This window comes from Syngnathus floridae, chromosome 9 (assembly GCF_059516105.1).
Source record: "Syngnathus floridae isolate MCC-2025c chromosome 9, RoL_Sflo_1.0, whole genome shotgun sequence".
NCBI classification, from domain to species: domain Eukaryota; kingdom Metazoa; phylum Chordata; class Actinopteri; order Syngnathiformes; family Syngnathidae; genus Syngnathus; species Syngnathus floridae.
This window is the reverse complement of record NC_142421.1, coordinates 5,539,617-5,556,061: the sequence shown is the minus strand read 5'-3', so window position 1 is coordinate 5,556,061 and position 16,445 is coordinate 5,539,617. Positions and strand designations below refer to the sequence as shown.

Below are 16,445 nucleotides of genomic sequence, written 5' to 3'. Positions count from 1 at the left end.
ACTCGCATCTGCACTGCATCAACTCTGACTCACGCTTTTTTTATTCATCTCCGAGAAAGACCTCATTCTCAAAAACCCTCCTTTTGTTGTCTTTTGAAAGGCAGCTTCTGCCAATTCAGCAAATATGTAGAATACTTACATTTCTTGTGGGGAATCCTTAAGTAAATTTTCCCAGGGTAAGTCTTCTTGTCAGGTATCATGGGGGTTGCATTGTTGAACATGCAGACAATAAATCTGTCTGTCCAGCAATTTTACAGTTCTGAGAAAAAATAAAAAGTATACATGACAGTGCTGGTAATGCTAAATGGATATTTCATCTTGAAGATTTTCTTGTCATGATGGATTATCGATGTGTTGTCACAATGGTAGCGATGAAATGGTATCAAAATGTCACTTGCCAAAAATCAACTGAGATAAGCTTAACCTTGGACAGAATTAGTGACAGAGAATATTTAAGCCCTACTGAGGGTCTCAACTGCTTCCTCCCTCATGCCAAATGTGGCTCAACTATGAAGAGGAGGAAATGCTGCCAGGTCTCTAGCAGCAAAAAAAAAAAGGCAGAAGCCATGTTCAGAACAATCTTCCTTCCAAGGTTAAACAACTGTTAACTCATTCATTGCCAACCCAGTTAATATCTCTGAAGTCTATAACCGTCAATGGCACTGAAGGAATTAATACAGACATGGGAATGTGAATTAAAATAAATGTCTCTAGTCAGCAGCTATATGTGGTTTATTCAGTTTTCTATATCTGATGGATTATTGTTTTCTTTATTATCATTTTATTTATTTATTCCCGTTTGTTAATTATTTTCTTACATTTAATAACAACAAACGTTTTTATCCGAGCCTAAAAATACCCAATGTGGCCTTACCTCCAGTGTCCCCCAGGTAAATTGAGTTTAGAGTATTTAATTAATAGCTGATATTGTCTTTAATTTCAAATGGTAAATTAAAAAAACGAATACAGTGAAAGTAAATATGAACAATTCATCAGTGTTGTACAATCTGATCAAGGAAATATCCTCGGAATATCCTATCTTGTGGTCAAAATGTGATCTATATTTAAATGTATGCAAAAACCTTAATCCGACCATGTTGGATTTTTTGAAAATTGGATTATACCCCCAACTACACACTCCCACCCACCAGAGACTATTTGATTGGAAACCAAATTCCTCTCGCATGTACACACGTCCAGTGAGAGTAGATAAATAAAAGAGGGACTTTATGCTTCATTTGTGTCTCTGCTCTCTCCATTCTTGGCCAGCGTTCAGAGAAACAACTTACTAAATGTTCCCCTCTCCTCAGTCACTTAAAGTTGAGATCTACATGAGGGGCGCCATGCAAAAAAGAGCGCTCACACTATGCACCTCTGTTCTTAGACACGGCTGGAAATATTTGCTCTATGCTTTCTTTGGCTCCAGTGGCCCTTGGCCTACAGTTTATTCATCTGGGTAGTGACAACTTCAACTCAGACAGGAAAATTGAGGTAGTGTTTCTTTGCTTTGCTGCACAAAATAGTAAATACAGTGTTTCTGTTTGTGAAAGCTCATTAATTCATTGGTTGGAAAATTCCAAGGTAGCAGGTAATGACAGCGCTTTGCCCTAACTCTTGGACTGATGTGAAAAAGCTGCAGTCAAGACGGTGTTTTAAGTTGAGCTGAGAGGAAATTATATAATTAATGTGTAAATGGAGTCTTTATAGACTCAAATGAAGCGCGCACACACACGGAATATTTTGTTGATGTGCTCGACATTTACGGTTCTAGTCACAGTTTCCTATCGTCTGTTGAAACATGAAAATAGTTCCATTAATGTGGAATAGACAGCAATAAAACAGGGACATGGTGTTCAGAGTCAAACATATGTCAAATATTTGTACTGGATTTCATAAATCATTGGTATTTCCTGGAATTTTGTGTCCAAAGATCTTTGGCATCCCAACAGAAATTCTTTTGTAATGTTACACAACGGACTACGGGTACGGAGGTGTGGCGATGAATTTTTTTTAAGGCTGCTTGCTTGGGGTCCATTCTGAAGAAGGCTGTTATTAGGGTAGCGATGTGTGAAAATAGTAATTACATTGACAGCAAAGGTTTTCATTACTCAAGCATGGGGGTTGTTGGATGCCTGTTTGAAATTTGGGGATTTTCCAACGACTTCTGGCCTGTCGTTTGTGATGAGATGGCTTTTCTCTAACATCTGGTTCTATGACTGATTTAGATTCCTTGAGTGAACTGATTGTGGTTGTTTATGGATACTTGGGGATTGAAACCGATCCGCGCCGTAATGGCCCGGTCAGTGTCTGTATAAAGAAAGAAATAATAAATAGGTCTGGATTTGTTGATTCTTTGCACAACATGTTTTTATTGTGACTGGACCAAAGAAAACTTATCTATCGCTCAGCATTGAACAAAGTTTGCTTTTAAGTTGTATTTGTGTCATTTGGTTTTACATTTTGACTGATGGGTAGTGTGACCAGACCGACGGTCTCCTTTGGAACAGCTGATTTACGTCCGGTCCAGGACACTTATGCACTGTGACCGGAATGCAGAGAATGTCAAAGACCCCCTCCTCTGCATGTCCCTTCAACATGCAAACAAATGGTGCAGGCGCCGGCCCAAGCACCACCGGTGCTCCCACTGCAGGGCAAGGAGACAGAATGTCAGGAATGTTCGAGACAGAAAATAAATCCATTCTGTCTTTCTGTCAATCTGTACTTCAATTTTTTTCCCCCTTGTCTGCTTCTTGCGTTACAATTTCTAATTTGTAGTCCAATTTGGTAGCATCGTATTGTGGTGCGTTCTCACAATAATAACGAGATCATGTTCAGAATAAAATATTTTATTTGTGTTCAAATTCCAAAACACTTTTATGCATAATATCTGTCATAAAAAAAAAAGGCAGATTGATGAAGAAACAAAGAGTGCTTTGTTAAACCCACAACAGTGTTTGACACACAAATCTGAAAAAGAAAAACAGATCGAATATTTATAAAATTCGCCTCTCGCCCAAAGTCAACTGGGCAGGCTCCAGCACATCCGTGAATGAATGAGCATAAGCAGTAAAGGAAATGCATGGATGGATGGATGAAGATTAAAGGCACAATACTGTAACCCAGTACTACATGCATATATGAACATGCCGGCATGGCCAAAAAAAAGAGAAAAAAAAAATCACTCCATAGAAGCCAAAATAGTTATATGTTTTGATAATGAAAACATAGGCAGCTCTGTCTAACGTAGCTCACATAGTCCTTTGTTGATCATTTGATCATTCCCTTTCTCCTCCAAGGGCCTCAGTGCAGCTCAAGGCCTGCTTTTCACTGCGGGTTGATCCATTATGTTGAGCACATCATCCAGGATGGATGGGCCCAGATCAAGTTCAAGGGAGAGCAGTGACCCCGTGATTCGGGTGAGGGACTCTTGTGATGTGTTCTTCTCTTTGGAAAAGTCAAAGTCAAAATCACAGATGCGGCCCTCCTCAACGCCACTGTCTCTGTCCACCCACTCTCCGTTGCACTTGGGAAGCTCCTGCTTGAATTCCAGGTTAATGTTTTTCTGAAAATGTCCCAGATCGTTGCTCTTGTCAGTGAGCCTACCGTCATCATTGTAAATTTTGCTCTTGTAGTCCTCTTTTGCATAACTTTCAAAGCTGTCGTTGCTCGTATTGCTGTGAAGGCTTCCGTTAGCTTTGTAGCTGCTGCTGCCATGATTGTTGATGTAATAAGATTGCTCCTCAATCCTACTTTCTTTTTTGTTCACCATATTAGTCTTGATAACCGCTTTCGATTTCGGCTTTTTCATCTTCTCCAGGAGATCCAGAAGGACGTCGGGCTTTGACTGGATGTCTCGAAAGTGGGGTGAGGCATTGCTACTGTAGTTGTCCATTGAGTGCATGAAAGCATCCATCTGCACGATCTCTACATCCTCAATGTTGTCAGGTTTCGTTGGGGGTGCGGGCCCTGTTATGTCTCCAGGTTGCGGGGGCATTGAGAATACGGTGGAAGAGATCAGTGGTAGGGTAAGTGCCTGACAGCCACCGATGGTCGGGAGGGAGATGGCATTCTTAAGAACAGGGGATGGGGTCTCCGCGAAGGAAGCATTGCCTGTACTGTTGGCTCTCAGAAACTCAGTTTGGACACCATACTGTGGTTGGGAACCTCCCTTTCCCGGTAGGAGCTCATACTTTCCTTGGAGGAAGGACATGTCTCCAAAGGCGTCCCTCTCGCCACCCCTGCCGATGTGAATGGTGTGTCGAAAATCGCCGAGTGGCGGACTGATCATGTCCGGTGACAAAATATCGCGTAGGCGACATTTTTTCCCCTTCTTACTGTTGGTGGGTTTCAGATATATCGGTGCTTTTGCTGGCATGACTGTGACTTTGCGGCTCGGGAAGTAGTCGGAGTAGCTCTATAACTTGTGGATTACAGATCCCCAACGAGAATCTTGAGTTACATTCTCCGTATTGCGTCGTCCATGCAGCAACTCCACTGTTCTCTGAAAACAACAAGAAAGGAAAATAAGAAAAAAAAATATGTTGATGTTGAAAATACATTACAGTCTGTAATAACAATAACAAGTCAGAAAAGTACACAAAGGATCCTGACAGAAAGAATAAACATTTCATTGCTCAACTTGATTGGGCTGATCTTAAAAGCTTGAAGATCAGAGAAGGATGAGCGTATCTCTTTTCACGTGTCTCTCCTTTGGTCTGCACCATTGTCGATGTGCTAATGTAGAACAGCTGGTCTACAGATTGGATAGTAAAGGGGGACTTTAATAGGATCAGTGGAGGGCACCCCGCTTGAGAGAAAGCGTAGACACGCACAAGATGGGCAAAAGGGTTTTAAGGGGGGGGGGGGTTGGATATAATAAGGCCAAGTGGATTTTAAGAAAGAAGGCGATGCAGATTTGGCACGAGATTGACTTTGAATCACAAACCCCATCAGTATGACTGATCGTTATTAAGGCCTGCTAAATTTGATGAAGTTACTGATTGCTTTCTGCTCTCTCTTGAGAATGTCAGAACAAGATTAAGAGTGGAATGAACTGACATACTCGTAAGACAATGTTAGGACAAAACACTAGACCGGAGAAAGGGGTAAATTCTTTTTGTCTCTCTCTTTTGAGTGCGTGTGTGTGTGTGATGAGTGGCAGTCGAGAGAGCTTGCCCATTTATAGACATTTACTGATGAGGTCTGTCAGCAGTGTCCGTCTGATAGTGCATCACTAAAAACAGTCAGCTTAGTTTAACAAAAAGAAAGCACAAGGTAATAATAATAATAAAAAAAAAGAACATTCTTCCATCAACCTTATCAAAGACACTTTTGGCAGGCTATGTTTATTTAGCATGGAGCCAGAGAGACCAGCACTCGTTGGGACTTGAAACTGCGGCATTTTTAACATGAATTCCTAGAAGTGCTGTTTTATTGTTGTGTACTAGGTAAGAAACTTGCATGTAAGTAAAAGCCATTTTGGCTCAAGCTTTACCGAGAAAGGACTGGACTGGAGATGTAGTCATGACAAAACAGTGTGGTGAACAACAAAATATTTTGTATAGGAGTGCTTGGAGGACATGCCTGACTGTGCTTGTGACTGATAGCGCTTTTGAATGGACGCCATGCGTGAGCTGTGTTTAAGAAAAATATCAATATGATCCGTGACTTGTTTTGTTCATATTTACAATTGAGGCTTTCATTCTTTCAGCCCACTCTCGTTGTTCATTCTCTGGCCTGGTACACAGATTTCAATTTGTCTCAATTTTGGTACTTCCTGACCAAGAACAACAATTAAATTATTTTATGTCTAAAACAATCCTGTAGTCTGACATATGTTAAAGATGAATTTGTCCTGATAATGGTGTCCAAAAATGAAGTCATGACTCGGTGACTTGTCACATAAAATTTTTTGAACCTCCATTTTTCAGGAAGAAAGCCATTTCCCATCTTCTGGTAGTCCATCGGCAACATTTATCGAGCCATCCATTCTTTGCCCTGCTTTTTCTCACGTGCCTCACAGGTATGCTGGAGCCTATCCCAGGTGACTTTGCCTATAAATCTTGGCACACCCTGAGTTGGTCGCCAGCCAATCACATGACAAAGAACCAAACGTTCACACTCACGGAAAACAACTTCAGTGAACCTATTATGTATATTTTTGGTATGAGGGAGGAAACTGCAGGACTCAGGGTCGCCGATTAACTGATAAAATAATTGATAAGATAAACAATTCATTTGTGACAGCCCGACCGAACTTCGATTTCAAGTTTCAGATACACTGTAACATAATCTCAGCAGTGTCATTGATTAATCGACTTCAACTCAAATTTCACCTTGTCATAGTCTACAAAAAAAAAAATCTTTCAACCACTACTCTGCGATGTTCTGTAGTACAATGCAAAAAATAGACAGGGAATTGGAAAAAGCAACATTTTGCGCTCTTAACTGAACTATGCCTCAAACCTTTCCAACCCCGACAGTCCCAAGTACAATTTGGGCCCAGGAGGCTCACCATTTGCTAGAATCTAAAAACAGCTTTCTGCGGGCTAGCTAACTCCGGTTGCATGCTTCAAGCTCATTGCAAGGCCTCTTCCATAAAAAATCACTGTTAGCTATCAAACTTAATTACCCCTGCAAAGAACTCTGACCTCAACCTCAACCAACACCTGTGAGATGAACTCGAGCTGTAAGTAGACACAGGCATGGACTTATACGACCTCACAAATACGGAACACAAATTCTGTCTTTCTGGAAGAATGGAAGCTGTTCGACTTGAACGGGAAAGAAGAAGCATTATATTTATTTCCTCTTTTAGTTGTGTAATTGCCAGATGTGCCAATAACTATTGTTGAAATGACAAAATGCCTGCATGGACCTAACATGGTAGTCTCACAGGGAGTGGATCCCATATGCATCTTCGCCAAGGTCAGCATTTGTGGCCTGTAAGAAGTCAGCTGGTGTGGTGAAAGCCTGAGGCTATGACCTTCAGATCAGACATCCTGCTGGTAGCTCATTTTGGCTTCAATGGCAAACATGAGAGGAATTCCTGAGGTCACATGCAAATTACTGGTAAAACAATCATGCTGCTTTTGGCTACTGCCACCAACGCACAACACACCTGCGTGAGGTGTGGCGGGAGATGATTCACACGCTCTCAGGAATTAAAACAATCCTCGTCAAGCTCGTTCGTGTTAAACAACAATTGACTTAAGTGAAAGAGTTTATTGAGGGCAACATTTGAAGTTCAAAATAATCTTCAGTTTATGGAGAACTCTGATAAGCCACAAAGCCAGGCCCAGATTTGCACTCTGCTTTTGGTACTTGCTCAAAATGTGTTGCACGTGTTGACCAATCTGGGCCAAGCAGTGCCGCCACAACAGAATGCGGTCACGGTTTTCATTTATATCTCTCGTGGGGGGGACTTGGAATCTGATGGCACACTTTCCTAAATATACTTGCCTGAGAATCTGTCCAGCACGATAAACCAGAGTGTCATTGGGTCAGTGAAAGCTTGCTGGGTGGGCATGGAGTGATCTGGAGCCGCTCCAGCCTGAGCTTGCTCGGGCACTTAGTTATTAGTGTGGAGGCAGTATAAGGAGCAAGGTGTTGAAAGAGTTTGGCATCTGGCATTCAACGTGTGGCTCATGATTTGTGTGGGCGAGTCACGTGCACAATACAAACGGGTCAGTATATTATTAGTGGTGTAACCCAATGACAAGATTGCATATTTCTGGTGGCACCACAACGAATAAGAAGAGCAGCTGTTTAAAATGTGACCTGCATGTGACTTCCCCTATTTGTCCAAAATAGACATTACGCACCCACAAAATATTCCTCTTGAAAAACAAAGAATGTCCTGTTTTTTGTCTTGTTTAAAAATAGATCTTGTTTGATATTTGGTTAATTGTTGTCATAAAGAAAAGACCACTTTAAAATTACTGCCTTTGCTTTCATGCCTTTGAAAGGTTGAAAGAGCTTCTTCGACTGAAAATGGCAAAGTGTTTGTTTCATAAAAAAAAAAAAAGCTCAATTATAGGCAAAGGCTTTACTTCTGAGGGCCCGTGGTGGGAGTGTGAATAGCAGGGTTGCACATTTGTTCTGTCGATCTTGCTTCCTTTTTTTACCATCCGCAGCTTGTCAGCATTACGTGATGAGTAGGGAACTCAAATCCAAGCACACAAAACGTGAAACAATTCCCACATGCACTGGTTAGAAATAATCTTTCAATTTGCCTGTTAAATATCATCTATCTTCTATCATTGATCTAAATACAAAGCTATCTTTGTGATTTACTCTATAAAGGAACATCCCTTAGATGTGTAGCATGAGGGAGCTTATCATGTTGCTCTTGGCAGTCAAGTGTGTGACCTTAAAAACCTGCTTTACACCGCTTGCATTCATTCACGTGTCAAAGTCAGCAGCAAGCTGCTTGAGAGATTTGCCGACAACAAAATGTGAGCACCCCGTGTCGAATCCTGCACACGACAACACCATTATGCCATTCAGCAATTCAGAGATGAAAAATAAATCTTATGCTCACTCACCTCCTCAGTAATGCTTGATCCTCTCCAGGTTGTGCACGCTCATTGCTCTTTTTTTTTTTTTGTCTTTGATGGCTTCTTTTATGTTTCAGCCTTAGATTTCTGCCTCGGGGCTGCACTTCTGTCGACTGGGACGTCTGCCGGACAGCTGTTTATCAATTGCTCCTCGGCTCCTGTTCCTCTCTGAAGTAAGTCGAGTCTCCTCCTATACCTCCCTCACCCCGGTCCTCCCTCCTCTTCCTCTCTCTCATTCTTCTCATTACTCTCTCCTTGCCTCCTTCCCCTCCCTTCTCTCTCTCTCTCTCTCTCTCTAGCAACACCTGCTGTCTCCTCTATTTGCTTCATAGATTGTTTTACTTTTATTGCTTCCCTGGGTAATGCAGTAATAAAAAAAACTGCAGTAATCACAAGCTCAGCAAGAAATAGCATGTGGATGTCTGGCTGCATGATGTGAAGGCGAGCGAGCGTGCATGTGTCTCATTTCGTTCCGTCTCACATCTGATAAGAGCTATTCTGTAAATTCTGTGGACAGCCTCGAGATATTTGACTGGACCGGACAATTTCTTCGCGTTTTTTATCCTTATCTGTCTGTCACAAACATTCTTTCCAAAAACAAAACCTCCCTTTTCCTGTTAGAATGGGGCATTTGGATGAGTAGAGGATCAGACTGTTTTGCAGGGAAGCTTTATTCTTCTAGGTTGCAGTAGGCTAGTGCCAGAGTGTGAGGAGATGCAGAACACTGCAGCAATGCAGTATCTGCAGAGGACATGGAGGTCATAGGACAGCACTTCAGCCAAATAAAAAATAAAAATAACCATGCTGCTGTCTAGCCATATGCATTGAAAGTAACAGACCTTGTGAATTTAATTATGTGTCTTATTTTATTTTTTACCATTATGAGACTAAAAGTGTAAAGTGGTGTGCAGCAGACAATCAATATCACAATCAGGAACTAAAACCAAAACATTTTTTACTTCATAATTGTACCTAATATTGTGGCCAGAGATGCATATCTGAGAAATGTTTGATTAACATACTCAAAAGCAATAATGCTGCTTAAACAATTTTGCCTCACTGTCTTACAACATGATGCAGTACATACTTACATAAACACACTCCTTCACCACCTTAGTGTTAGATTTGCTCATTCTTTTCCATCTTTAATAAGATATTTTGTAACGCTCATAATGAATGACAAAAATATTTGTGCAGGCCTGACAAGAGATGTGAATGAAGCGCTTCCTCCAATGATGTCATCGTAGTACCCATGGTAGATCATGATCTCATATGAAATTGCTTTATTTTATTTTGCAGATTGTTGACATGTTAATAAAAAAAAAAAATCAACACAATTAAAGATATAAAAAAGTCTTCAAATTGCAAGTGATGTTGACATTCAGTTGCATCCTAGCAACTAACATGCGTGCAACAACATATTCATGTGATTTTGGAAGGCAGTTGACTCATATTTTCCTCGAGTTCAGGAAAATTCAGCAATTAAGCTCTCTACGTCTAAATTGTTCCATTTAAGCCACCACCACACAACAAACTATTTACTGAAGGACGTATATGAAATGGCTGATGACGCTTTCAGGTTCAATTTGAATCACGTTAACGCCTGACTCTGTTGACACATCAGTCGACTACGCCCTTCCTCCTCCAGTTGCTACCATACTTGTTCACACCCTTTACAGTGCAAGATTCATCAGTATCATTTCCTGTATGAGTGAAGTCATTGGGAGTCTGAAAAAAAAGATTGTTGGTTTTCAAGTGTCTGAGATTTGGAAATGTGCCAATTGTTATTGTTGGGCGTAAGTCAGTTTTCATATTAAGTACTGACAGACAGATATTATACAGTGTTGGGGCTTTATTAATGGTATTCATTATTGGTGCAGCTATTTTCTAGGCCTAATGTGGACATTGTGTAAGATCATCTCATAAATTATAATTTTTAGGTGAAAGCCATTTGGAATATTTTTTTCCAAAGGGAATAACTTTAGAATAATAAAAACACATCTTGCAATAACAAGACAATTATTAACATGTATGCTGTTATTAAACTTGACACTAGATGCTGACAGTTTATTTCGGCAACTGAGACAATTAATTTCTTAGCAATATATTCTCCTTTTCAATACCCTCGGGAGAATTTGGAGCCTGGGAGCATTGTAAGGAGCCTTAGTAGATGAGTTGCTGTGTGGAGAAGATGATCTTGTGGAAAGTTTAAGCACCATCTTGCACTGTGGCTATATCTTAAAATGTATACATGGAGGCATGTTCTTGGGAGTCATTGGAGAAGACCACACATGCCAAAGTTAGCACCTTCACTTAAGTGTTTATTTCTGATATGGACCCTGGCCAGAGGTGAGAAGGTGGAGTTTGATGACAAGAACATTTTAATTCATGGTAATTATTTTCTAGCCAAATTGGCTCAGCTCTGTCTTTTCCACCCATCTTGGTCTCCATGTCAATTTCAGGCAAACAAACAACAAGTGAGTGAGTTGATAGCCTGTTGATCAATTATTGTTTCCACTGAAGCTGTCATTTTGTCCGTCGCTAACGATTGTGTAAAAGGGTGTGCCTCGGAATAACATCATTACATGTTGACAAAAAACGACAGACAGTTTAATCATATCTTCAATTAATCCATCACATTTATTTTATTTTATTTTATTTTATTTTAGTGTTGCTAGTGCTGCTGTTTTCTTGAAGCCTGACAACATTCACAGATTATTTATCACAATCATGAACTGACTGAGTTGGTTGTTTGAGAATTATACAACAACACAAACTTTACAACAACAGACTGACGCTTGGACTGCACAATACATCACAACCTGATGATAATGATAATGTCTTTCCAAATCTGGCTGGGGGTGGAACAAGCTGTTGTGTACAATTAAACTGTCTGACCGCATTGAGGCTGTCTGTCTGTCGTGCATCCTTAGAAAGAGAATACAAGTAATACATAACTTGGTAGTTTTCCCACCAGAATTTTGCCGCATGTTTCTCAGGCAGCAGCAATCAACGTGTGGTTGTGGCCATTTTCAACAGCCGACATCCTGCTCCATCCACAACCCAAGTACCATTATGTCCATGAGAATTAGCAGACCGCCTCGCTTGCCTCTTTCACAGTGGCTGACCATAGTAGAAAACCATCAAGCCTCGCCCAGGCCACCTATAGTGGTAGACATTGCATCCTGAATTTTTCTCATCACCTTTTAACTTTTTTACTCTAAATTTTGCATTTGTGTTGTTTCAAATGTTATTTAATTTGTGGCTTTTAAAAGATTCGTTTTTGTCTTCATTTAAAGATGCCACTGTGATGAGTTCTGCACATTGAAACTCCTTGCCCCTGGTGATATCTGTTCTTGCTTACTGAAATATTTCACACTCCTAGAACATAATCTACCATGAAAGAATTTGGAGAATGTACACAACAGACATTATCTCATGTTTCATTCCTGTTGAAGAGATGGAAGTTTGGATGTACCGTAAATTTCGGACTATAAGCCGCTACTTTTTTCTCATATTTTGAACCCTGCGGCTTTTCGTCCGGTGCAGTTTATATAGTTTTTTTTCCATGATTTTTCTCATGACTTATAATCATCATCATTGTGATCATCAAACAATTGCAACTACCACAAACAATTGCAACTACCACAAAATCATCAACGTTTCACAAGTAATGAGAGAGATTCTTATGTGATAAAAAGAAAGCACGAGTGAAGCGCAACCTGTTGCATGTTATACGGCAATCTCATGCATATTTGCGTGAAAAAAAAAAAAGACAGAACACATTGCTATCAATTTACCCATAATTTTCCAAATGACCACTACTTTGCATAGGCATAGGGTGAGTTGATTGAAATACAAAGATTTACATATTAAGTTTGAAACCCTAGAACTAGTTTGAAATCCTAATTTGAAACCCTGACCACAGTTTTAACCCGAATCATGTGCAATTTGATTTCCAACTGAGACATATGGTCAGATTAACTTTTAGAGCTCAATTTATAAAACACATTTGAGGAATCCAGCTGCCGTTGCCTGGTAATCTTGGCAACTTCTTAACTAACCCGGCAGCTTATCATTCTTTTTCGGGAGCCAGGACTCTCTGTCGATCTGAGCCTTCAGCTACTGTTGCTGGATCAAGTGTCTCGGAAGGACAAGACACCAGAGCGCATGATGAGGTCAGGACAATTTTGAAATGTCAAAGAGGAGCACATCTTTTATTCATCTAATTATGAGAGGTGCAACTTGGAGCAATGCACAGTAGAAGGGAGGGAAGCCTCACGAGAGCGATAAGGATAAATTTTAGGTTTACATAAACAGATTTTTTTTACCACTAAGTGTTTCTTATGCTTGTACAGTAACTGTGTAGACTTACCACATTTAACATTTTAAGGCGTTCTTGCCCAGCACTGCAGATTTACGGTATTCGATACAGGAAGCCTGTGAAAAAAAAATTACTTTGGACATCTGAAGAATTCCCATGCCCCTTATTAAATTGTTTTGAATTTATGTTTCCCCGCTGGGGCAGTTTGCTGACACATTGAGATCTTAACTTGAGGAATGCTTCATAATTTTTCTTCAACCAAACACTCATTATGGCTTTAGTCTTAATCAGCTCCACATAATCTTGTGATAAGCAACAGTAAAACCACAGGAATGTCAGTGTTATCCTTAAAAGTCCCTTTTTCTCTGATGACTGATGCCTTGCATGTCTTTTAAATTTAGTCAGAAAATAGCTTTAGCATTACACATCTTTGACTTTGATGACACGACTCAATCCACAATCTTACTTAATTTGTATTAATTTTAGATTGAACTTGTGCTCATTGTTTAAGTGGTAAAACAAAGGGAGAGAGAGAAACTGAAAGAAGACAGAAATAGTTGAGGGTGTGTAGGCACGGCGCTGACCACCGGCATGCATGTGAGGAAGCAGCCTCCACTCCACAGGCCAGCGGATGCTTGAAAGACACTCCACAGCGTCCCACTCAGGGAGCAAGTCTGCTGTCCGTCCCCACCCTCAGCTATTCTAGGCACCATGCGGGCTTTCACTCAACAACCACATCCAAAAAGACTGAGATCCAGCAACAGGAAAAATTGCAGCTTTTGCAGATGAGAGGAGATACGTACATACGCATTGTTGCATGTTTTTTTCTTGTCAGCATGATTTTTGGGGAATTGTGTCAGGATCTGTTTTGATCGCCTTTTGGTGATTAGTTTGTTTATTATTAAAGGCCAAGCCCCAAAACGTCAGTGCCGATGTTAGTCTAGGTGGACGGCCATACCATTTCTCATTTTTAGATGATGTATTGCGCTTTGCTCTTTGAGGTGTAAATAATTTAACGATGCTTTAATTTTTTTCCACAACCCTTTCTGAGTCTTCATGATGTTGTGCATTGGTGGCCTTCAAAGAGCAGGTGCACATGTATTCCTACTGAGAGAGGATTGCACTGAGGGGTTGCAGTGTCGAGGGGGTTGACTTTAAATGCACACCACACTTTTCATATTTGTATTTGTTTAAAATTTTGAAAAGCATAGACCATATTCATTCCACTACACAGTTTATATTGGTGCATCAAATGAAATGTCCCAAAAAAAATTGTGATAATAGGGTCACAAAAACTTCAAAGGTTCAAGGGATAATATTATTATTATTATTATTTTTAGAGCAATGTAACTTGTGCACACTACCAACAAAAAGAGTTCAAAATGTTTTATTTGGGTGCCTCCTGCTGGTTGAATTACGTAATGACGGGTGTCTGGCTCCATCAATCCATAGCTGAAATGAACATTCACGCGTTGATAATCCTATATTGGAAAATACATCCTATTTCAGTTCAACCATTTTTTCATTTTTACCCGTTTTTATTTGGTGTATAAAGTAAAGTTGAAGACTTGAAATGCTCTGCCAGCTTGATGTGTATTCTGTAACTGTTTTTTCAGTACCAATGTGATACTTGACTCACGCTGCCTGTGCAGTGTTTTGTTTGAGAGTCCTGTTTAACTTGATACAGAACTTTAAGCAACAAACAATGTCTTGGATAGTCTTAGGTGTGGCTCAAGAGCCCATGGGAGAACTACTGTGAATATAATTGTGAACAAAATAAGAAGCATGACAATCTGTTTATAGTCTATCTGATACTATCTCCAAATTATTCCCCACTCATTGTCAAGTCCCAAAGTAGTCATGCTTTTATCAAGCAAATCTAAACAGTTATAGGTACTCAAGTGTTGCACAAATATTTTTTTAAGCATACATTTAATGATATCGTGAACAATTTTGTTTTTTTACAGGAATGTGCAATTTGGTATCACACAGCAGAGGGCAATGACTGTCACTCAGTTGGAAAAAAAAATTAAACATGATAAGAGAAGGTTATCAGTGTTGCAATATAGTAAATAAATAATAAAAATAGTAAAAGGCCATGCCTGTTGAACAACTCACATCCCTTAGCTGCTGATGACAGGCCCACTCTATTATGAAACCAGGTCAAGGAATGCAGACTGAAAGTAAAACTTTGAGTGCTCGAAAAAATAATGCGGGCCTAAGAATTGTTATTGCAACATTCATTACTAGCCATTTATTTGCAAATGATTAAACAAATTACATTCAAATCAGCTTTTTATTTTTGCTAGATACTAAACTTTGTCGATTCTCTGCTTGTTGTTACACAAGGCCATAATAATATGACATGCAACAGATTGTGAAATAGCTTATCATGACTGTATTATACATGGCATTGCACTGAGGTGTGTCAAAACATTTCTTACCTTATGTCCATAGTTTGTTAAATGCATTAGTTTTTTTTGCATGCACAAAAGAAAATCAGTGGGTGTTTTTATTTATTCCTGGGGAGAATGAGCAATTGAGGTGATGCATGTGGGATGATAAAATTATAGTGTTGACAACATCTACTTATCTGCTGACTTGGACCGAATGGGAACAAGGCCACATCTGTACTGTATACAATCCCCTTATCACAATATCTATGCCTGGAGGACAAACCCAGAACATCTCGCCTGGTCTGTATTATCCCCCAAACAGCCATTCCTCTGAATTTCAGGGAGGTTTTTGTTTCCTGCTGGCAGAATGCAGGTTGTGGGTAAAGGAACAATACAGTGATGATGGTGCTAGGTGGAAAATGGCACGTAGCGTACATCATTACATAAAAGAACATCACGCTACATTACCATCTGTCAATCATTTAATCATTTAATGATGAAGTGCTTTGGGCATGTAAAAATACAGTACACCAGTATAACCCATTACTTAATAAAGTTACATATCTTGTTTGCTTTCCTTTCATATAAAAGCTCTTAAACAGAAAAAATAATATTCAGCCAACTCCTCTGCTCTGTGCAACTATTACTCTTGAATAAATATCAGTGAGGACTGCAATGCAAACATTTTCAAGGTTGATTTGATAATGAGTTATATAGTCAGTGTCATCTGAAGGGAAGGCGTGAGGTCCAGAGTTACAGTAAGTGTCTATTTAATATTACTATATTGATATTACTATTTAATATTACAAAACAATTATTATGAACGCCAGATTCATAATGTTAATGCTTCAAATTTGTTCATAAAATTTTAGTTTTACATGCACGCAGAAAAATAAAATGGTAAGAACTTTCTTTTTCATTTAAGTGAATAATGATTTTATCTGCAAACTGTGTTGTTGGGCTTGATAATTGCTTTAGTGGAAAGTTAAATCATTACAACTTCTGCAAACTTCGGACAAGTTATTTCGTCTTAATAAAACAAGAAATATATTATATTTTAATCATAAATTTGCAATCCCCTGTTGCCGGAGAATGAATAAAATTATAATGATTAATAACCGCACTGTTTTGGTAAAGCGGAACTTTTCGTTATTTCATTTGAAGCCG

General features: G+C 39.6%; 1 protein-coding gene across 1 annotated transcript; it reads right to left on the bottom strand.

The window, feature by feature from the left end:
* Nucleotides 1–2,830: 2,830 nt before the first annotated feature.
* On the bottom strand, nucleotides 2,831–8,792 carry cdc42ep3 (CDC42 effector protein (Rho GTPase binding) 3). Its single transcript, XM_088384364.1, has 2 exons — nucleotides 8,547–8,792; nucleotides 2,831–4,501 (listed from the first exon to the last, which is right to left on the bottom strand). Exon 2 carries the CDS (start codon nucleotides 4,373–4,375, stop codon nucleotides 3,311–3,313), a length of 1,065 nt encoding a protein of 354 aa, XP_088240490.1. The 5' UTR covers nucleotides 4,376–4,501; nucleotides 8,547–8,792; the 3' UTR covers nucleotides 2,831–3,310.
* Nucleotides 8,793–16,445: the final 7,653 nt, after the last annotated feature.

Coding starts and splice junctions, on each gene's coding strand:
- cdc42ep3 (XM_088384364.1), bottom strand. CDS start 4,375: ATGCCAGCAAAAGCACCGATATATCTGAAACCCACCAACAGTAAGAAG.